Raw genomic sequence first — 22,062 nt, forward strand, 5'->3', positions numbered from 1 at the left:
CTGGTTCTGCTGGGGTCATGCCTGGAGTTTGGACCAATCTTTCTGCCATCTGCCTCCTGGAAGGGTAAATTAAAATCATTTAACAAGGTTTACTGTATGCTTTTCTGGGCCCTAGTCGTCCATCACTGCCCTTGCTGTGAACCACGAATTTCTTAGTACTCCCAGCCCCTGCGCACCTTCCCCGTGCACCGCTCACAGCTCTGCGGCTCCTTGCACACGAGAAGTATCTCCCTCAATGTAAGGCTTTGCTCTAGCACCATGGTCACTGTCCTCCGTGGCCATCACAGTGCGCAGCAGCAGCAGCGCAGAGTGGGACCCCTCAATATTCAATGTGGGCGGAGTACCAGTCTTTCCGCCTGGAATTCGGGGTACACCTCGAATTCCTCCGAGTTGCAGGATGCGGCAGCTAGGCTGCGTTGTGGCTCAGGTGAACCGGGGTGCAGGCTGTGGGGCGCGAACCTGGCACCTTTGGAGGACCTCGGATTGGGAAGCAAGACCCCGCCAGGGTTTGGACTGTAAGCTGGTCAGGGCCAGAGCGACCTCGTCGCGGACCCCGTGTTGGGAGCTGAGGTAGATAGTGACTGACAGCCCGTGTACAGTCCCCAACCTGGGCGCGGCTCACCCGGTGCAAGACGCCCGCGCTTCCTCTAAGCCCCGCCCCCAGGCCAATGGAGCAGCTGCTGAGGGGGCGGAGGGCTCCTATTGGTCGAGAGGGCGCGGCTGTGGATGTCCATTGGTAGAGCCCCGGAGGGGCGGGGCCGAGTGCTCCATGGCCCCGGCCTGCGGGCGGCGCTCGGCGCTCGCTGCGAGGCGCGGGCGGAAGTGGCGACGCTGGCGTCCCGGGAGGCGGCGGGCGGCGACAGCCCGGGCGCGGACGCCCTCGGCGCGGGCTGGGGCATCACCAAGGGCCTCGACCCCGAAATGGCGCTGCTGGCCGAGCACCTGCTCAAGCCGCTGCCCGCAGACCGGCAGATCGAGACCGGGCCCTTCCTGGAGGCGGTGGCCCACCTGCCGCCCTTCTTCGGTGAGTCCCGGGCGCCGCCAGCCCTCCTCACCTGCCCGGATCCCTCTTCCCTCAGATGCACCCCAGCGCTTAACTCCCTCACCCACTGCACGCAAACACCGCTTGCTATTGCACCGTGGGGATGTTGCACCAGCCCTCCAGCTCCATCGAAGACCTTCCTCCCCGGCTTCATTTTTTCCGCCCCCTTCAGAATGGTTCTCAACTCTCCCCACCCCCCCTCAGAACCATAAGCTCTCCCCATCCCAGCTTCTTCCCATCCCAGATCAAAGACCACCCCCACCTCCAAGGACTTGAAGATGGAGCTGCAAAACTCAAGGGCCCTTTTTATAGGAAGTCGTGGAAAGGTTTACCTCCATTTGGGAAAGGGGTCAGGAGAAGGGGGCCGGATTGTGGGGTGATGTCAGCTGCAGGGTGCTTAGCGCGGATCCCTCCCGCACTTTCGAAAGGGAAACAGTCCTGCCTTCCACACGCCAAGTTGAGGAAACCTCTAGGAGCGGCGGGATGAGTCCCGAGACAGTTCGGGCGCGCTCTCCCCGCCCCTCCTCCAGCCCAGACCTTGTTGTAAAGTGGAAGGGAAACCAATGCCGCCTGCCTGCCCTGCCCTTTGCCTCGCAGTCCACAAAGGGTGCTGCTACCTGAGCCTTGCTTTCTTCTTTGTGGGGACGCTCCCAGCGCCCTGCCCTGCTAGCTCACTTGGTGACTTTGCAGGATGACACCAGCCCCCAGTGCAGAGTCCAGTTGAAACCCACACTTGGACAGTGCCTTGAGGCCACCGTAGCCAGAGGAGGTCTGGCCCCCAGTCAATTGTTTGCTCAGCCCCTGGTGGGGACAGGGCATGTGTGGCCATGTAGATCTGTGCCTTGGAGTCCCCGTCTGTGAAATGGCTGGTTTTGGGGGGACTACATGAGAACCTGTGAAGGGCAGGTGTTAACTGTGGGAAGAAGCTTATGTGAAGTTCTTGAATCTAGTTGTGGGCCCTTTCCACAGATGTCTAATTGCCGCTAACCCAAACCCTGAGTGGGCCAGCCTGAGAGCAGGTGTCAGGCTTCCTCAGAGGCTGTTGAGCCCCAGATGCTCCGGCACCACCCAGTGGGTGCTCTGCCAACCTGCCTTTTTTACCTGGTTCTCTGCTGGAGATCAGATCGCATCACCAGAGGGAGCTGCTGGCCTTGGCTTTGGTTTTTATGACGGCATCATGTTGTTTTAAATATATATATTTATTTGTGTGTGTTTGCATGTCAGGACCGTTTTCAGAGAAGTCTGTTCTCTCCTTCCACCATATGGGTTCTGGGAGCCAAACTCAGGTCACAGGGCTTCATAGTGACCTGTTGAGTCACCTCCCCGCCCCGACAACCCTGTGTCTTCTGTGTCTGTTTCTCCCTTGGCTTTCTGAGTAGTTGCTAGTCTGAGCCAGCCTGTCCTGCGTTCATAATCTGCTGGGGCCAGTGGCTCTCAAGTGATGGTAGTTTTGTTCCTTACGGGTGTGTAGGGCGGGTATCTGCTGGCCCATGGAGATGGTTTTGTTCTTTGTGGTTGAAGGGGTGGAGCTGAATGCTCCACAGTGCTCTCGGGTTCCCCTAGACACCCCTCAATACACAGGACAGCCACAAGGAATGCCGAATCCCATCAGTGGTGTGGCACCACGGTGGTGGCGGCCTGACTTCCCTGTCCTCGGCTATGTGACACGGCAGCACTTTGGGAGACCCCTAGTGCCTGAGTGTCCCCTGGTTTGGGGAAGAGATGGAAGGAGTCGCCCTCGCGCCTTGTTTCTGGTCTCAAAGGACCCTTGTCTCTGCTGTCATCCTGGGCTGCGGAGTGTCACAGCTGTGGACAGAAGCACCATTTAGATAGACACTTCAGTGAGTTGGTCTATGAAGGGTTAACTGGCACAGGTCACCCCCAAAGCCATTTACTATTTCCCCGAAGACGGGCATTCTTGGCACTCGGATAAAGGAAAACATTTTGAATGTGCTCTTCCTGGGTGGGGCTTTCTCCCGTGGACTCAGGTCCTAGGAGGGTTCTCCCACCCTGGCCTTGGCGACCCACTGTCAGCTCTAAGGCGGGGACTTGCTCTAGATCTTTGGGTTGTCCACAGTCACTTGGATGATTTGGGCACAGTGTGCGTGGCCCTGAACTGCAGCTGGTCTGGAGTGGTGGCCACAAGGCATTGTGGGAACAGGTTCTCAAATCACAGCAAATCCAAACGATGGCTCACTTTTATTGAGCACTTATGAGGTACCAGGGATCTGATACAGATTCATTAGTTCACTTCATTCTTTCACAGATATTATCTGTTTTGAAGCCAGGGTTTTGTAGCTCAGGTTGGCCTCAGATTCACTATGTAGCATGGGCTGGCCACAGTTTCTGAGTTGCAGGTTTATAGACTTGTACCACAGTACTTGGTTTCAGGAAACTTAATGTTTTGTTTTGTTTTGTTTTCTTTGCTTTCTTATTTGTTTGTTTTTTTTCCTGAGGTAATATTTTACTCTGGCCTGGAACTCACTGTGCAGCCCAGGCTGGTCTCAAACACAGTTCTCCTGCCTCAGCTTGCAAACTGCTGGGATCACAGAGCTACACGCTTGGCATCTGTGGTGGTTTAAATATGCTTGGCTCAGGGAATAGCACTATTAGAAGGCCTGGCCTTGTTGGAGTGGGTGTGGCCTTGTTGGAGTGGGTGTGTCACTGTGGGCGGGGCTTTAAGACCCTCATCCTAGCTGCTTGGAAGTCAGTCTTCCTCTAGCAGCCTTCAGATGAAGATGTAGAACTCTCAGCTCCTCCTGCACCATGCCTGCCTGGATGCTGCCATGATGCTAATGGACTGAACCTCTGAACCAGTAGCCCAGCCCCAATGACGTGTTGTCCTTATAAGAGATGCCTGGGTCATGGTGTCTCTTTGCAGCAGTAAAACCCTAAGCCAACATCTCACAGCCTTTTGAAGTAGGATTTTTAAAGAGCGGCCTTCTGCTGCTGCTTGAGAATCGTTTCCTTGCAGACTCTGTCTCTGCCTATTTCTCTCTAACGCCACAGTGAGCCTGTCTCCTGAGTCTCTGGTCATATCCATCATGACTTAGGGCTACTGCTCGAATGTGGTGGCTGTGATTTAGCCCTCTCCTGCCTTGGGCAGGCCCATAACTTCTCACTTATCGCTGTGGTAGACTGTATCCTGCCGGTGTCTCTAGGTGTATTTTTCCAAACAGTTCTTTGGGTATTTCTCAGTTTTAGAAGTGAACTTACTGGATCCAAGGGCAGGAAGGCTTTGGACCTGTTGGGACAACAGCCTTCCTTAGTTCCTCAGGGTGTGTCCTGGGACCAGCGGCTGGGCTTGGCCCACACTGATTCTTCTGTGTTCCTTTGGGTGTGGGCCTCACGGCAGCCTGTTCCCCAGGTTTATAGCATCCCTTGAGGACTCACCGCCCCTCTGTCTCTGGCCTGAATTCTCCCGCTAGGCCAGTCTCTCCACACGTACTCAGAGGCTGGTCCCATCTTCTTTCCCACCCCTGACCCAGTAATTGGAGCTTAGTGGCTGATCGGTTACAAGCCCGGCCTGTGACCCCTGCTCTGTGTCTTTTGGGTCAGCTATGTGGCTGCCCTAGGCTCCGGGAGGCTGATGTCCTCCGCGGCAGAGGCCTCACTGGCTCCCTGTTCTCTCCTGAACTCTTTCTTGCCAATGTTCTGAATGACTCGCAGGCCCGCAGCCTCCCGTGCCACCAGCCCCAGAGTGTCCCGCAGCCTCCCGTGCCACCGTCCCCAGGGTGTCCCACAGCCTCCCGTGCCACCGTCCCCAGAGTGTCCCACAGCCTCCCGTGCCACCGTCCCCAGAGTGTCCCGCAGCCTCCCGTGCCACCGGCCCCAGGGTGTCCCACAGCCTCCCGTGCCACCGGCCCCAGAGTGTCCCACAGCCTCCCGTGCCACCGGCCCCAGGGTGTCCCTGTGTCAGCTCTTCCCTCTCTGCACCTGCTCACCCACACACACCTCCTTCCTTGGTCTGGCTGGAGTCCACCTGCCCTTAAGGAATTGGCTTAGCAATAGCTCCACCCAGAAAGTCCTTCCTCCTCCCTGTGGGGAAATCGTTGTATTCTGTGAATCAGAGTAAGTTCAGTGCCCAGGGCTGCCATCCTTTTTCTTTACTTTTTAGTATTTTGGAGACCTTCCTCCATAGCCCAATCTATCTGACCTTGAACTTGTGGACTTTGTGGTACCCCTGCCTCAGCCTCCAGAGTGCTGGGGTGATGGATCCACACCACGCTTGGCTGCTTTCTTTCCATCTTAAAATCTGTGTCTAGGTCAGAAGGCATAAGCCCCGCCCATCCTGGATTTGTGACAAACATTAATCAATCAATCAATCAATCAATCAATCATAATTCTGTGTTCCTCTCAGAACGACTGCTCTTAATCAATTAAAGTTGACCTGTGAGACACCTATTTGCTGTCATTGTCCAAGGAAAAGCCATGGATAGAGGAACCTAAAACAACAGTTTCTGCCTCTCATTTCTTAGGTTTTTGGTTTTTCAAGACAGGGTTTCTCTGTGTAGCCCTGGCTGTCCTGGAACTCACTCTGTAGACCAGGCTGGCCTTGAACTTAGAAATCCACCTGCCTCTGCCTCCCAAGTGCTGGGATTAAAGACGTACGTCACCACCGCCTGGCATTTGTGACTCTTAGCACAATTAAATCAGTGTCCTTCGAATCTGGCCTTGCAGGTACCTGACACTTATTAAGTGTCCCTCAAATGAGTCCAAAAAATGGTTCTCTGTCCCTTTTGATTTGTTGCTTGCTCCATGGGGGAGGTGGGAGCAGGGGCACTTTAGAGTCACAGAACTGTCTGCTCCTTGCAGCTAAAGAAACTGAGGCAGGAGAAGTTAGAAAGCTTCCCAGGGTTAGACAGCCAGCGAGTCACCAGTCCAGCCAGACTGAAATTCAGGGTCTGGGCCTCTGGCACACTGCTCCCCAATCCCTCTCCAGTACAGGAGAGCCCCCTGTGGAAACAGCCCGCTGGGTCCCCAAAGAAGTCTAGTAGTTTTGCTGGCATGATGGTGGCTGTGCGGCAGGTGCCTGGGTGTTCCTTTAGGATCCTCCTGCGTCATGCAGGGACCACTAGGCTTGGGGACCCCAAGCAGGAGAGTGCTTCCTCTAATCGGGATGCACAGGCCCACCACGTGCGGGAAGTGCCTCCTGCACCCCCATCTCTAAGATGCGAGCTCTTTCTAGGGCTGTGAGCCCTCTCCGCTCCAGCTGCTATCAACCCTTGTGGTAAAATGTCAAGAGCTGGACTCTGCATGGCAGGGGACATAGACTGTCCCGGGGTAGGGGGCACTTCGAAGAAGTTTGTTCATTTTTGAAAGCCCGGGGTGGCGTGGCATCAGAGGGAGGCTTTTGTAGATGTGCACTGAGCAAGGCATGGTGGGCCCCGCCCTGCGCTGGCGCTCCTGCCTGAGCATCTGGGGACTGCTGACCTACCTGGCAGTCAGTAGGTTGGCTGCCTTCTCGAGGTACGGAGGGGGCAGTGACTTTGTGTCTGACTGTTTTCCTCCCATACCTGTCCCCTGAATGCCCTAGGGAAGTGAGTGGAAACAGGGACATTTTCATCCCTGAGTCCCCTCTCCAGTGCCTGGGTAGAAACATACAGTCCACACCCAATGCAGTTGTCATCTGGAACCCCACGGAGGTGACCTCAAAAAGGGAACATGGTGCTTGATGCCTAGAGTCACCCCACCTTTGCGTGGCTGACAGAGACTGCCAGGGTGCACGCAGCACAGCCCCTGGGAGACGGTTCTATCACAGAGAAGGCATTCCTTGGTAGCTGACGGCCGGGGCTCACGGCCAGCTAGCTGTCGGCTGCTTCAGTCTGAGACTCACTCCAGTGCAGCCCGGGCCACGCGGAATAGCTCTGGCTCCTGATGTCATCCCCTCGAGTTGCAGCCTCCCGAGATGGCTGGTAGGCCTTCCGTTCCGGGCATCTGGCTCCGAGGCCCCTGTGTTGGCGTGAGAGCAGGAGACAGAGGGAATGCCCACGGGTGTGTCTGAGCCTCAGGACATTGGCCCTCCTCACCCGGTCTTCAGCCGAGCGAGGCACAGCGCTGGGAATCTGTTTGGGGCAGGAGGCAGGCCATCCTGTGACCTGACACCCGGCAGCTCTCCGGGTGGCTAGGCGGTGTCCACATGGAAGATCTGGCTTATACACTTATAAGGAAGGAAGGAAGAAATAGGAGAATCATGACATTCCTGAAAGAGGACCTTGAGGCAGATTCAGCCCCGGGACATGGAGGCCAGCCCTGTTTCTTCAGAGACAGCTATGTTCTATGGGTGGTTCTCTTGTGGGCAGAAGCGTCCTGACCTGCTGGATGTGACTTGTGACCGTGTTAGAACTTGTGGGCTCTGGTCTTAGGTTTCATTGTTTCTGTTCTTAAAATGGCTTTGTGAGTCTCCCTGGTTCTGTTACATTTTTACAGTTTCTCGGTTCCCCTTCCCCTTACTGTTACAATGTGGCTAAGCATTCTGGGCCCATCAAGCTCCTGCCGGACCTGCAGCTTCCCCAGGCCTTCCCGGCTCCCAAGCGTTCTATATGTGGTTGCTTCAAGGACCTACCCTGCCTCCCACAAAGCCCTGTCTCCTTGCCCCGGTGACTTCTGCTGCCTTTACCTCTTCCGGGCCAGCATTTCCCCTTCGGCCCCTTCCCTTCTCTCACTTCTTCTTGGGCCCGTTCTGTGTTGTGGGTTCGAGGCCCCGCTCCACCACAGATCCAGTCTCCTGCGTTCTCATCAACCAGGGTCATTACTTTCTGGATTTCCTCTCCGAGGAAAGCCGTGCCTGCTGGGGAAGAAGAAAATGATGCTGTGTTGTGTAACAAAACATAAGTAAGCCATCTGACTGAGGCCAGGAGCTGCCCAGCCCTGCACTGCAGCCTTGCAGCCTCCCTGTGAGAGGACGTCCCCAGGTCACACAGCAAGTCAGAGCTGATTGCCCCAACTGTGCATCCAACTCAAGGCTGTCTTGATGCTTGTGTAGATCTTGTGTTTGTTTGTTTGTTTGAAAGATCTCACTATATAGTTCTGGCTGGCTTGGAACTCACTGTATAGACCTCTAGGAATTGCCTCAAACTCACAAAGATCCTCCTGCCTCTGCTCTGCCTATTCTCTGGCCTCTGCCTCTGCCTCCTGAGTGCTGAGGAACTAAAGGTATGTGTTACTACATCCGGTGCCCAGGCTGACCGTATCAAAGAGGGCAGCTGTGGGCAGACGGTACAGCAGATGCAGTGCGGCTTCAGAAAGCAAGTTCCGAGTCGTTTTGTCTCTGTAGGTGGATAGCCGTAGAGCAGAGCTTTAGACCGTGGGCGTCCGCGGTGTTCTTCCTCTTCAGGATCAGCCTGTGACCTGAGCCCGGACACCACTCCCAATTAATAAAAGATTCATCTCCATCAGCTGTAATTTGAGAACCTCCCATTTTGATCCTGCAACTCAGGACCCGTAAAGTTACTCTGCTGGGAGTGTCCGACAGATGCTATTATCTGGCTGTGAGAGAAAGGAATTTGCTGCAGAACCTCCCTGCACCACACAGAGTTTATTGCCACACTGTGACCTCGCCTTGGAAACAAGTGTTCAGGGACTGAGCTGGGCGTGTCCCACAGAAAGCAGAGCGCATCCTGGCTCTTTGGGTGTCTGCTCATTTACCTGTGATGGGGTCCGGCTGTGTGGCTCAGACCGGCCTCCGATAAACGGGATGACATTTTGTTCTTAAATGAAAATTATTTCTGAGAGGAAGTGGGGTGGGGTGGGCCAGGACATGACTAATTTTGTACTTTGTTACTCCAAAATGGGACAGGACAGTGGGAACTCCCTTGTTGTGACAGATACATGCCTGTAATTCTAGTACCTGGGGTGGGGGGAGGCAAGAGTGTTCAGGGCCATCTTTAGCTATAGAGTAACTTCAAGGCTAGCCTGGGCTACCTAGAACTTCATTGGAGGAAGGGAGGGAGGGAGGGAGAGAGAGAGAGACAGAGACCGAGATAGAGAAAACCAGACACAGGCAGGCGGCAGGCAGGCAGGCAGGCAGGCAGCAGGCAGGCAGGCAGGCAGCAGGCAGGCAGGCAGCAGGCAGGCAGGCAGCAGGCAGGCAGGCAGCAGGCAGGCAGGCAGGCAGGCAGGCAGGCAGCCAGACCAGACCAGACCATATCAGACCAGATTGGAGAGGAAAACCTGTTTAATTCCCAGAACCCATGTAAGAAGCCAGGTGCATGCCAGCCTTGAATTGATTGTCCTGCCTCAGCCTCCCATGGGGGTTATGGGTCCCACCACATCGCGAAGCTGGACACTACACTGTGATGGACTCCAGGGCCGTGCATATGCCCGGCAAGCCTCATCCATGATGCCCAGCCACGCTCCAGCTCCCCTGGCCTTGATGAACACAATGACCTGTGTTCTTCAACTATGTTGAAGGGCAGAAAAGGAGGAAATGAGTGTTTATGGGTGGCAGGTAGTGACAAGCCGGCAGGCAGACAGTTCTGCTCCTGGGCCATGGCCGAGATCCAGGCAGGAGGCCTTACCTTAGGTGGTCCCAGTCTGGGCACAGCTGTCCCAGAAGGCACACATGAATTCCTTTCCTGGTACCCCGTTCCTTTTGTTTGGGGGTGGTTTTGACAGCTGGCTGTTTGCCGTTTGTGTTCCGGGTCTCTCCTAGACCCTGCAGGCAAAGCAGGAGAAAATAGCCACCAGTGACCAAGAGATGCCTTTAAAAAGGTGTCCAGAGCTGGGAGACATTCAGTATAGTGCCTGGTGATGAAGGTTTTGGGGAGCGTGTGAGATCACCAGGCCACCCCTTTATATATATATATATTTCGAGAAACCCTGTCTCGAAAAACCAAAAATCAAAAAACCCCAAGAACTTCTTGTAAGAGGCCATCAACCAAGCGGGGCAGGAACCAGAGAAAATAAATACAGGCCATCATATGCCAAATATATAAAGAGCGTTTGCAGAATGATAAGAAGAAAAGGTTTTCAGAGTGAGTAATTCACAGATGAAATTAAAAGATGCATAATCTCAGTGACAAAGGAGAAAATACAAAATGGAGGTCTTTCTGCCAACTACCTTATTTTATGGATATATCAGCCTCTGGTTTAAGCTTTCTGGATAGCGTTTATTACAGTGTAGCACAGGGGCTAGAGATGGCAGCTAACAGCACCTGCTGTCCTTCCAGAGGGCTGGTGTTCAGTTCCCAGCACTCCTGTCAGATGCCTGTAACTGTGGCATTGGTGCTCCCCTCTGGGAGCACCCCTGAATGTATGACACTTTAAAAAAGGCACATATACATCTTAAACAAAAACAAAAACCCTCACAAATGGAATGCTAACATTCCGGCTCGAGTAGAACAAAGCATTTGTAATTTTTTTTTATTTATTTTATTTTATTTTATTTTTTTATTTTAGAGACAGAGTTTCTCTGTGTAGCCCTGGCTGTCCTGGAACTCACTCTGTAGACCAGGCTGGCCTCGAACTCAGAAATCCGCCTGCCTCAGCCTCCCAAGTGCTGGGATTAAAGGCGTGTGCCACCACACCCGGCTGTTGACCTTTTCTTATGTCTTCTGGGTTGAGAGGAAAAAAAAAGAAAAAGCCCTTACTAGGCATAAAAGCCCTTCATCGGTGTTAAAAAAAAAAACCCCGAGCCTTCCTGTGTGCAGCCTGCCTGTTGGGGCTGGTTACGATGACAGGAGGCGTGGCACTGTCGCCTTCCTGTTTTTAAAGGCAGCTCCCTTCCTTGTGGGGCTTACAGGACAAACTAGAAAAGCATCCCAGCGCCCTCACCCCCTCCCGGCCCTGGGGAAGTCGCAGGTAGAGGACGCGGTTAAAGAAGGCAGAACAAGTTTGGGAGAGAACTGCAGAACTAGTCAAACGAGAAAGGCCTTTACTACATTCTGGGGAGGCAGTTAGGCTGGTACGCCTTGGGAACAGGTCACGCTCTGCCCCGGGTGGGGGCTGGCACAGGTTTAACTATTAGAAAGGCCACACTCAGGGCCCCGGCACGGTTCTCTCTGAGTTCACACCAACAGATATGTCCTAGAAAGCTAACGTGGGCTCCCTGGCCCTGTTACCCAGGTCGGGCACGCCATTTGGCTTCTCTGAGCGAGGCCCCCGTCCAGGCCCTAAGAAGCAGCCCCCAGTCTCCCAGTTCGTGGATTCTTCTATTGGTGAAGCCTGTCTGGGCTGTAGGAAGTGAAGGGCTCAGGCTCAGAGTTCTTAAGTCATTTGTCAAAGTCGTATTAGAGTCACAGTTCACGCCCAGAGCCTGCTGGCTTTGAAGTTAACAGGCCGTTTCCTTACTAACCACGGGTGCCACAGGCCCGCTTGGCTTCCCTGCCCAGCCTTCTGGGGCTACACACCTGCCTCTGACATCTCTTCTTTTGGGATAAGGTTTCACTAGCCAGCTCAAGCTGGCCAGAACTTGTGAATGACCCTCCTACAGCGGGCTCCAGAATGCTGGGGTGACAGCTGCCCCACCACACCAGGCCCCAGTTCTCCTTAAAGTCCCTCACGAGGGAGCTGAGCCCTCCCCCCACAGCAGAATGGCTGGCCTGGCCTGGGCAGCGCCGTCAGCCACACACAATGAGGGCTGCTGTGGGGCCAGTGCCAGCTGACCACAGTGGCTTTGTGACCCTGGCTGAGCGCCTTCAGGAGAATGGGGAACAATCAGCCTTTCTCCTGCCACCAGGGCGGGTGTTCAGCGCCATACTGTGACTGTTTCCAGTAAGGGGAGGGCAGAGCCCCCATATTAGCCTGCAGCTAGCCGCCCGTCCGCCCACCCGCACGCCCACCCACCCACCCACCCACCCGCACGTCGCCATTCACCCAGCTTCCTGGCATCTCCCTTTGAAGGCTGTGGTTGATGATCGATCACTCAACACCGGCTGTGTAGGGCAAGCCCAAGCCTCCTTTTATCACAGTCCTGCCCTGCACAGGACCTAGGATCTCATTTTCCAGGGAGAGAAACTGAAGGCCAAGTTCCTTCACAGACTCTAACATCTTGCGTGGGTGGGTGGGTGTGTGCGTGCTTAATGTGCGTGCATTTGGGGGCCAACCGATCTATGCTAAAGCACATAGACGGGGGGGGGGGGGGGCGTAGCCGTTGGTGAGGTGTCTACTGTGCCGTCACAGGCTGAGCTTGGGTCCCTGATACCCAAGTGGGCAGATAAAACCCTGGCTGTCTGTGTGGGACGGAGAGAGGCGTGGAGACAGTCAGATCTCAGGAGCTTGATGTCTGTCCAGTCAGTGAGCACCGCGTTCACTGAGAGACCTGAGGAGAGTGGTTAGGAAAAACCCCACTGTGGGCCTCTGGCCGCACATACACAGGCACAGAAGAGCAGGAGAGCCTCCCAGGAGACCAGCTGCCCTGATTCCTGACTCCTGTGCCAACCTCGCTAAGCTCTCAGCTGACACAGGCAGAAACCGGCGTGCGCTCAGGGAGACTTGCCCCCCTGCGGAATGTTGGGCCCGCCACACTGTGCTGGGTGTGTCATCAAAGGTGGCTCCAGCACACACCCTTCACATCTGTAGTGAAAGACTATCCCATATGGCCAGCCAAGTGTGCCGGTCGCCTTCACTGGTTCTTCCTCAGAGGTCATTTGCGAAGTCCCTGAGGCAAGGCCCTGGTCTGCCTCCCGGGCAGAGGCATCTCCCTTCTGTGGGCCTGGTACCCATTTCCGACCTGCCGTGGCATCTTCGTGCCCTTACTCTGAGTCACTCAGCAAGCCCACTTCCCAGCAGGGAGGAGCTGAGGGTAAGAGGATAAGGCCAGCACTGGGGTGCGACCCTGCAGACCACGCCTCTCCTCTGCAGGCCACGCCTCTCCTCTGCAGGCCGCTTTGGCAGGTGCCATATTCTGGTTGTGGTGATGGCGGGCCCAGAGGACCAAAGTCGGGGTAAGAAACAGGAGCATACCTCATGTGACAAGCAGTGTGGCCGGGCACGCCGGTCTGCACGCCATCTGCTCGAAGGGGCCACCGCTTGTACAAAACCCCATTTTACTGGGGCCTGCCAAGAGGGTTCCCAGCACCACACGGGAGCACTGGAGCTCCAGGGTGAACAGCGTGTGTTCACTCGTCACACGCCCTGACGGGTCCTAACGTCCCGTTCACAAGGTGCAAAGCTTGAGCTCATGCGAAGGACGGTACCTGAGCCTACCCTGCAGAGTGACAGGGGCACAAATCAAGATGACGGGGTGCCAGCCGCACATGCAGATGGGGCATTTCCACCATGCAGAGAGCTCTCGGGGTGGTGCCATGCAAGACAGAAGCAGCTCCCCAGCCCTCAGAGGCTCTGACCTGTCCCCGAGTCAGGCTGCGTCATCCAGAGCCCACACCTATCAATGATTCTTCCTGTCCCCTAAGCACACAGGTGAAGGTCCTCCGGGCCTGTGGTGTCCCAGATGCCACCCCGCTTGGGATCTAAGTCTCTCTTCTCATTCTCTCCCCAGATTGCCTAGGGTCCCCCGTGTTCACGCCCATCAAGGCGGACATAAGCGGTAACATCACCGTAAGTACCCATTGGGCATCTGAACCATCTCTGCCCAGTTCCCAGCCTGAGTCCTAGCCCCCCTCAGGCCCCACTGCAAGCCTGCAGTCCAGGATCCCCCTGACACTCTGCCACCTGCCTCAGCCAAATAAGAACTCGAGAGGTGGAGAAGGGCTGGTGGGGCAGCTCAGTGGTTAAGGACACTGGCTGCTCTCTCAGAGGTTCTGAGTTCAATTCCCAGCACTGCATGGTGGGTCACGGCTATGTATAAAGGGATCTGATGCCCTCTTTTGGCATGCAGGCTAGATGGTGTAAAAAATAACTCCAGTGAGAGGTGGGTCATTGCCGGTCTTCAGCCAGCCAGTGAGAGAGGCTTAAAATATAAAGATGGAGGGCTGGCAAGATGGCTCAGTGGTCACGGATGCTTGCTGCTTTTTCAGAGGCCTGGAGTTTGGTTCCCAGCACCCAGACCACCCAGTTCTCAGTTGCCATAAGTCCAGTTCTAGGGATCTAGTGCCCTTGTCTGACCTCCATGGGCACTCATGTGTACACACACATACACACACCACACATACACACACACATACATACGTACACACACACACACCACACACACACACACACATACATACATACGTACACACACATACATACACACATACATACACACACATACACACATATACACATACACACATATGTATGCATATATACACACACAAAAAAAACCTTAAAAATAAAAGAGGTACAGAGTGATTAAGGAAAGACACTCAGCATTGGCCTTGGATCTGCACACACACACACACATGCACACACACACACACACACACACACACACACGCACGCACGCACGCACAGTGCACACACGCACAGTGCACACACGTGCACCCCCATATCCTAATAAGTCAGTTACACATACACACATGGCAGGAGAAAGAGAAAGGGGGAAGGGTAGCTCTCGTTAGGCATCACTGTGCGGGCAATCCTGTAATTCCAGCACTCAGGCTGGACCCATGCTAGCCTGGGCTATGTAATGAGACATCCCACCCCCAAGGAAAGAATAAGAAACCAGGTTCATGGCAGCATCAGTGTGGCTCCTCCGTGGCAGCACAGGTCTCATTGTGTGGTTACTGTCTGCACACACACACACACACACACACACACACACACACACACAGGAGTGTGAAGCTCAGAGTGGTGGATAACTCATTTAAAGTCACACAGCAGGAAGTACAGAGGCAGGATAGCAGGATTCACATTCAGCCGGTTTAGTCAGACTGACCTGGCGCCACTTCTTAACTTGGGCAGTTTTGAACCCTTTTGCCTGTTTCTGTCCCTCTTCACTGTGCGACATCGTGTCTGTGAGGTCTGTGACAGTGTCAGCAGCAGTGGGAAGACATGGCTTCTAAAGCCAGCCAGGCTAGAGCCCAAACCTGCGACCTTCGGCACCTGACTACCCTGCTGACTCGTCACCACCCGGAGCCTCTGTGCCCTAACCCATTGATTGGGCATTGTGGGTGGTGCCAGTTCCTGGGAGGCCGGTGCCGGATGGGACACTGCCCAGTGTCTGCCGGACAGGCAGGTACAGGAGCCCCTCCCTCTGCTCCGTTCTAGAAAATCAAAGCCGTATATGACACCGACCCAGCCAAGTACAAGACCCTGCAGAACATCCTGGAGGTGGAGAAGGGCATGTATGGGGCGGAGTGGCCCAAAGTGGGGGCCACGCTGGCGCTGCTGTGGCTGAAAAGGTGAGGGGCTGGGGGCGGGGCCGGGGGCGGGGCAGGCTAACACTGTCACGTGATAGCTGCGCCAAACTTCCCTGAGGTGTGAGACTCCTGCTGGCACTGAGTGCCAGCCCCAGGGCGGGCAGAGGAGGGGATGCTCCTGCTCCAGGCTGGCCTGAAGTCAGAGATCCGCCTGCCTCTGCCTCCTGAGCGCTGGGTTAAAGGCGTGCATCACCACACTTGGCTTTTGTGAGCCTCTTGACAGAAATGCTGTAGGCGGTCTACTGAGTTTGCTCGGATGGGCGTGTCCCTGCTTTGAATTTCTTCAGCAGTCGGCTAGCTCCAGGATTCTCTAGCAGAGTGATACCAAGTGCCACCGAGAAGCCAGGGACCCCCGCCCTGCCCCACCCCACCCCACCCCACAGTGCTTCCCACGGGTCACACCTCTGGCCAGGCCCCAGAGGACAGGCAGCTTGGCACCTGGAGCCCACGCCCCAGCCCCCAGCCTGCTTCTCTGGCGAAATGGACCTGGGCTTCCCCGAGGGTGGGGCTGGGTGGTCCTCAGGGTGGAGTTGCTTTAGGAGCTGTCCCTCTCACGCTGCCTGACTTTGTCATGAGGCCTTGAAGGCCTGGGCTCAGGGACACCCCCAGGGCGTTGACCCAGCAGTAGCAGGCAGGTGAGGATGCTCTGCGTGTCTGGGTCACATGCGGGCTGTGGGGAGCAGGAGGGTGGTGTCGGCTCTGGAGTGCGAGCGAGTGGCCGATGTCGCGTGGAGAAGCCTCTAGCTAAGACGAGCTGGTGAGCAGCCCTGCTCCAGAAGGCCCCCTCCCCCCTCCAGCCCCCTGCTGGAAGGGAGCAGAGATGGTTGTTTGGGTTCCAGTCGGGTTGTGAGGGGCAGGGAAGGCAGGAGGCTGTGGAGAGGCTGACAGGGCACTGGGCTGTGCAGTGGCTGATGGCGTCCGGTTTGGCCCCGTGTGCACCGCACCTTCGTGGCGCTGGCAGAATGTCCCGGGTGGAGAGGAAGGGCTCCCGTTAGCCCAGAGTCTCCGAGGGCTCAGCCCTCCTGGGTCAGCCTCACCGACTCTAGGCCCACTGCGAGGCAAGACATCTTCCTAACAGCCCCTGGAAGAAGCTGCTCACTTCACGGAGGACGGGAAACCGGAAGTCACTAGGGACCCACGTTCTCCAGCTAGGCCCCGTCTCCCGCAGTGACACCCACGCCTTCCACGCGGGAGCCTCTGGGCACCTTTCCTGTTGTTTTAGCTGCACCACGGGGCCCGCAGGGCTCCTGTTTCCAGTTCAGGTTTCCTGCTGTGCCCCTGAGGGCCCAGGCAGGGGTCACTGTACAGCCGTGGACAGATGCAGGAGGGACCTGCGGCGGGGGCGGACAGCCCGGGCCGCCGGTGTGCCTGACGCCTCCCTGGCCATTGGACCCTCGGGGCCACCCTGAATCCATCCTCTAAGCCACGAGAGGCCGCGAGCGCCCAGAATGGGCTCTGCTTAGGTCGCCTAACGGGGTACTCCCCTGTGCACGAGCCGCCCTAAATGGCTGTCACCCTCTGCCCGCAGGGGCCTGCGCTTCATCCAGGTGTTTCTGCAGAGTATCTGCGACGGGGAGCGGGATGAGAACCACCCCAACCTCATCCGGGTGAACGCCAACAAGGCCTATGAGATGGCCCTAAAGAAGTACCACGGCTGGCTGGTGCAGAAGATCTTCAAGGTGAGCGGGCCGCGGGGCGGGCGACCCCTCCACTGCCCTCCTTATCCTGGGAAGGGCTCACCTGTGCCTCCAGGTGGGGCTGGCCGACCGAGGCTCCTTCTGCAGCCGTGTTTGTGGTTGCCAGTGCTTCCTGTGGGTACCTCAGCCTCACATGGCTGTGAGAAGAGACACAACTCCAGGCTCACAAACTACAGGGTGATGGCGGCCGGCCTTACTGCCCTCCTCTCACTCCGGGCTCACACCAAGCACGGAGGGAAGAAGGGCCTGCCCCAAGGAGATGGCTTCCCCACAGACTCCTGCAGCCTGTGTCGGGTGTGTTGACCACAGCTCCTGAAAAGGGCTCCAGTGCAGTGCGGACAGCAGAGAGGCCATCGGTCTGTCAGGCTGCAAAGCTTAAGGAAGACATAGCAAACGGCCTTCCAAGTGTCATGGCTACCCCTCCTTCCCCAGGAAGCCCAGGCTCTGACAGGAAGGGTCCCAAGGCAGGCAGGGTCCAGTCAGGAAGAGCAGTCATGAGGCAGGAAGCGTGGCCCACCTGGGTCTCCCACCTGGGCATGTCTGGGGTCAGGGGTCATCTTGAGCATCCCAGTGTCTTCCTTCAAAAGCCCTTGCAAGCAGCTGCATGGCTGGCCTGGGAGTGTAGCAGGCCCTGCCCTGGGTTCTGTGGCCTTTGTAGCACGTGGCTCGGACTGGGGACCCAGAGCCCCTTTCATCGTAGATGACGATGGATCAGAGTGGGCCTGGGTGTTTTATACGGCTGTGTTCTTTTCCTCTGACTCTAAGGGTCTGTGAATTTCTGGTTCTCTGCCTCTGAAATATTGACGCCCCCACCCACCCATCCCCAGAAATTTAGCCAAGTGTCACCTTTAAGGACAGGCAGATGTGTGCCTGGTGTTGCTCTGTGCAATGTGGAGCTTTTCACACAACCTCTCCAACCGTTTTGTGTATTTGAGACACGGATTCACAGTGTAGTCCTTACTGACCTGGAACTCACTTTGTAAACCAGGCTGGCCTTGAACTCACAGAGATCCTCCTGGCTCTCCCTCCTGAGTGCAGGGACTGAAGGTGTGTGCCACCTTGCCTGGCTACGTCTCCCTGATCTTAACACAAGCAAGCGAATTGGATGTAGCTGTGTAACTTACTCAGGGCCCACTGAGGTCTGCACTCAGGTCTGCCTGTGCCCCAGGCTGGCGTCCTGCCTGTGCCCCAGGCTGGCGTCCTGCTGTCCCTCACAGCAGAGGGGAGACACACCTCCTGTTGTTCTCTTCCAAACAACAGGAGCAGAGAGTCTTACCCAGCACTGGTCAGGGATGGTCCTAGTGCCCAGGGTGCGAGCCAGCCTGGTCCTTCCCCACTAATGCTAGGCCCTCCCTCCCTGCCCTCTAGGCCGCACTGTACGCAGCACCGTACAAGTCCGACTTCCTGAAGGCGCTCTCCAAGGGGCAGAATGTGACTGAGGAGGAGTGCCTGGAGAAGATCCGCCTCTTCCTGGTCAACTACACGGCCACCATCGACGCCATCTATGACATGTACACCAAGATGAACGCGGAGCTCGACTACACGGTGTAGCCGCCCGGACACAGCCCCACGCGGGCACGAGCAACCATCACTGTGAATCAGGCTGGGATCCTCGCTCAGTGCTGCCCGGCAGCCAGCCCGGGGCTGCAGGGGCGGCCTTAGCTTGTTAGAGGTCTTGTTTTCTTGGCTTGTGTTGTCTTGGCCTATTCTAATGGAGCAATAAACACCTTCCACTCACTTCCCCAGCAGCTCGGCTGAGCTAGCATCCTTCCAGTGTGGTTAAAACCAATTAACGTTGCTAACAGGAATTCCTAGGGTTTTGTCTTTTCCTCCCCTACCTTGCTCAGGGGAGCCCAGCTCAGGGGAGACGTACACCTCACCCAGCAGAGAAGCCTGGTCTATCTGGCCCAAGGGTGTCTTGGATGTTTGAAGGACAATGGAGTCTGATTGGAAGTTCAGCAGGGGCCCTAATCTGGCTGTCCTTTATAAGGCAAGCTGGCAGGTGGCAGGAACCTCACAGGGCTCACACAGCTGGCAAAACCAGCCCTGTCCCCCCCCCACTCCCTCCCTCCCTCCCCCCTTCTCTCTCTCCCCTTCTGTCTTTTGTCAGACAGGTTTTTGTTTTTCCCTGAAATGTACCAGCAAGCCTTTTCAAGCGGCTGACTAGGCACACGAGGGTGACCACTCGTGACTGTATTTGCATTTTTCTGCATAATTACTTTCCTCAGGGTGGGCTCTTCCAACCTAAGAAACTGCCTGTCCTGGGAGCCCTCTGGCTGCAGAGACCCAAGAAACTGCCTTGCTGCCTTAACTGTCCTTCTGGAGCTGAAAGAGCTATATTTTTTAAAGTATTGGGGTAAACACACCCTGAAAGAATTGTTGTATGTTTTAAAAAACAAAAAAACAAAAAACCCAATGAGGAACAATTGGTGATTTTTATGCAGAAACTAAATAATCCTTAATAAATCTATATTTTGAAATCACATCTGCATGTGTCTATAACTCTTGATTCTTTTATTATTTTCTGTATTAAAGGTTCCAACTGGGGGTTGTGATAGTTAACTTGGAAGAGGGAATCTCAACTGAAGAATTGTCTCCCCCTCCCCCCTCCTCCTCCTAATAGGCCCTTGGGCACATAGTGGTGCAAGTTCTGGACTGCTAATTGATGCAGGAGGCCCCGCCTACCCTGGGTGCTGCAATCCCCAGACAGGAGGGCCTGGGCTGTATAAGAAAGCTAGGTGGTGCACGCCTTTAATCCCAGCACTTGAGGGGCAGAGGCAGGTGGATTTCTGAGTTGAGGCCAGCCTGGTCTACAGAGTGAGTTCCAGGACAGCCAGAGCTACACAGAGAAACCCTGTCTCGAACAAAACCAAAAAAAAAAAAAAAAAAAAAGAAAGAAAGAAAGAAAAAAGAAAAAGAAAGGTAGGCATTAGCGGTGTCCCTCTGTGGTCTCTGCTTCAGTTCTGCCGCAGGGTCCAGCCCTGACTTGACTCTAGGATGGACTGTAGCCTGTAAGCCAAATAAGTTCTTTCACCCCCCAGCCCAAACCGTTTTTGGTCAAAGGTTTGGCTGCAGCCACAGAAAGCAGACTAGAACAGGGAGCCTTCAACCAAATCCTTCAAGGACCTGTCTTCTGGTCTGACACAAAAAAATACAACTGGTGGCCAAATAAAGAGGTTTCACAGAAAAAAAAAATCATGTAGGTAGCTCCTTTGAAACACCGGGAATCAGACTTGGTGGCATCGTGTAGCTGTAATCCCGGCTCTTTAGAAGCAGAGGTTGAGGATTGTGAGTTCAAGGCCAGCCTGAGCTACATAGCAAGACTGCTGAGCAAGAAATGAGGGGGGAGCAGATCATGATTCTCGCTAGGAGATGAAACGTGACCGTCCGTTGGCTGGATTGAGGGGAGGGTGTGTTCTCTGTTTGTCTTGGTTTCTGCCCAGCTCCCCAACGCAAAGCTGATTCTTTTTCTGATACTAGGGTTACAAGGAGAGGTAAACATTTTCCTCGACCTCTGGACAGTCTTAGTCACACAAGGTGGTGGACCAGAGCCCTGGGGAGACACAGGTACCTAGTTTGGAAGGCTGGTCTCGGCCATAGCCAAGGCATGGAAGCCTGTGAGCTGTTCACTTTCTCCTACGTGGTGACGTGTTCTAATCACTGCAACTCAGGGTGCTGCCGCTCTTCCTACACCCTAATTGCTTTCAGAGAACGGAACACTGCCCATAAAACACGTCTGTGTCTTCCTTCCAGCTCGTATAGTGCAGCGAGGTCCAGAGGGCACGTTCTCAGAAGGGAGAGGCTCTCAGAAGGGTCACCTGCTGGGAGAATTTGAGCCCAGAGACAGGCTCATCCTTGTCATTAGGGTACTGAATTCTGCCTGGGGCAGGGCGAGCACAGACTGTATAGACCAGGCCCAGCAAATGTGCTTCAAAATATCAGTTTCCTGGGATGTCAGGAGCCCCGAGCATCAGAGGAGAAAACAGCCCCGTCCTCTAGGGGACCTGTCCAACTCCATGTCCTCGATAGTGAGTTCATGGTCTCCTCAAGCAACCCCTGAGGTATCCCTCAAGTAACCTGTTATGCCAAGAAAATCCAACAGCCCCGAGCTTGCTTGATCTATTTGCTTGTTGAACCACTCACTTAAAATGTCTAGTCTCAGACTCTAACGTGTGCCTGATAAGCACACGAACTTCACGATACTTCACAGACCGCAGCTCCCTCCACGCTTCGGGCTCCAGTTTCCTTCTGCACCGCCGAGGTCTTCCCAGGCTTAAGCTTAAATGTTCCCTCAAGAGTTAAAACTGCACCCCCGTGCGGAGGGCACTGAGGTGTAACATAGAGCTCACCTCTCCCCATTCTGGTGCCCACGGAACCTAGCTTGGCTGATAGAACCGCCGTTCCCGCGTGTCCGGTAGGTGGCGCTGTCTGCACGCCTCTTTGCTGGAGAGCCAGGGGCGGGACCTGCCAGCCCCTCCTCCGCGTCCGTCATGAGGCCTCGCCCACAATGGGCGGGCACAGCCGGTTTCCTTATTACGATTTGAGGCTTTTGAAGGTCCAGTCTTCCACTGTTTACCGCTGCTGCACCATCCGCACCTGACAGTTCTTCTGTCGGTCTGTCTGCGCGCCTCTTTGTGCTCCAGTTTCCCGACGTGGACGCCACAGAAGCATCTTTACTTTTCAGGGTTATGTAAAATACCGCGTGGAAATGCTTAACGCAAAAATAAGAGGGTAAATATATAGTGCTGGAGGACGTTCTATTATTCCCAGTCCCCACATTGAGAGTGACAGCCGTCTGTAATTCCAGTTCCATGGGATCTTACACCTTCTTTTGACCTCTCTGGGCACGGCGGGGCACGTGTGCATCACATATACTTGGAGGCAAAAAACACTCAGAGAGTAAGATAATCTTTTTAAAAATTAATAAAATGTCTGGTGCATTGGAGACGGTCAACACTCACCTTTGCTAAAATTTTTTATTTATTTATTGTGATTTTGACACCTGTCTGGACCTCCTGAAAGGACAACCTAGCCTCAGTGTAATTAGCTAAACCTCAACGTGTTCGCTTCTTGTTCTTAA

At 55.1% G+C, this 22,062-nt stretch overlaps 1 protein-coding gene across 1 annotated transcript; it reads left to right on the plus strand.

Moving 5' to 3' along the window:
* The first annotated feature begins 800 nt into the window (after positions 1 to 800).
* Gltp (glycolipid transfer protein) lies at positions 801 to 19,467 on the plus strand. Its single transcript, XM_052168222.1, has 5 exons — positions 801 to 1,024; positions 13,482 to 13,540; positions 15,134 to 15,267; positions 16,814 to 16,964; positions 18,351 to 19,467. Exons 1-5 carry the CDS (start codon positions 922 to 924, stop codon positions 18,531 to 18,533), a joined length of 630 nt encoding a protein of 209 aa, XP_052024182.1. The 5' UTR covers positions 801 to 921; the 3' UTR covers positions 18,534 to 19,467.
* The last annotated feature ends 2,595 nt before the right edge of the window (positions 19,468 to 22,062 follow it).

This window comes from Apodemus sylvaticus, chromosome 22 (assembly GCF_947179515.1).
Source record: "Apodemus sylvaticus chromosome 22, mApoSyl1.1, whole genome shotgun sequence".
Classification (NCBI taxonomy): Eukaryota; Metazoa; Chordata; class Mammalia; order Rodentia; family Muridae; genus Apodemus; species Apodemus sylvaticus.

Coding starts and splice junctions, on each gene's coding strand:
- Gltp (XM_052168222.1), top strand. CDS start 922: ATGGCGCTGCTGGCCGAGCACCTGCTCAAGCCGCTGCCCGCAGACCGG. Junction 1,025..13,481: donor CCACCTGCCGCCCTTCTTCG/GTGAGTCCCGGG, acceptor TTCTCTCCCCAG/ATTGCCTAGGGTCCCCCGTG. Junction 16,965..18,350: donor TGGTGCAGAAGATCTTCAAG/GTGAGCGGGCCG, acceptor CCTGCCCTCTAG/GCCGCACTGTACGCAGCACC.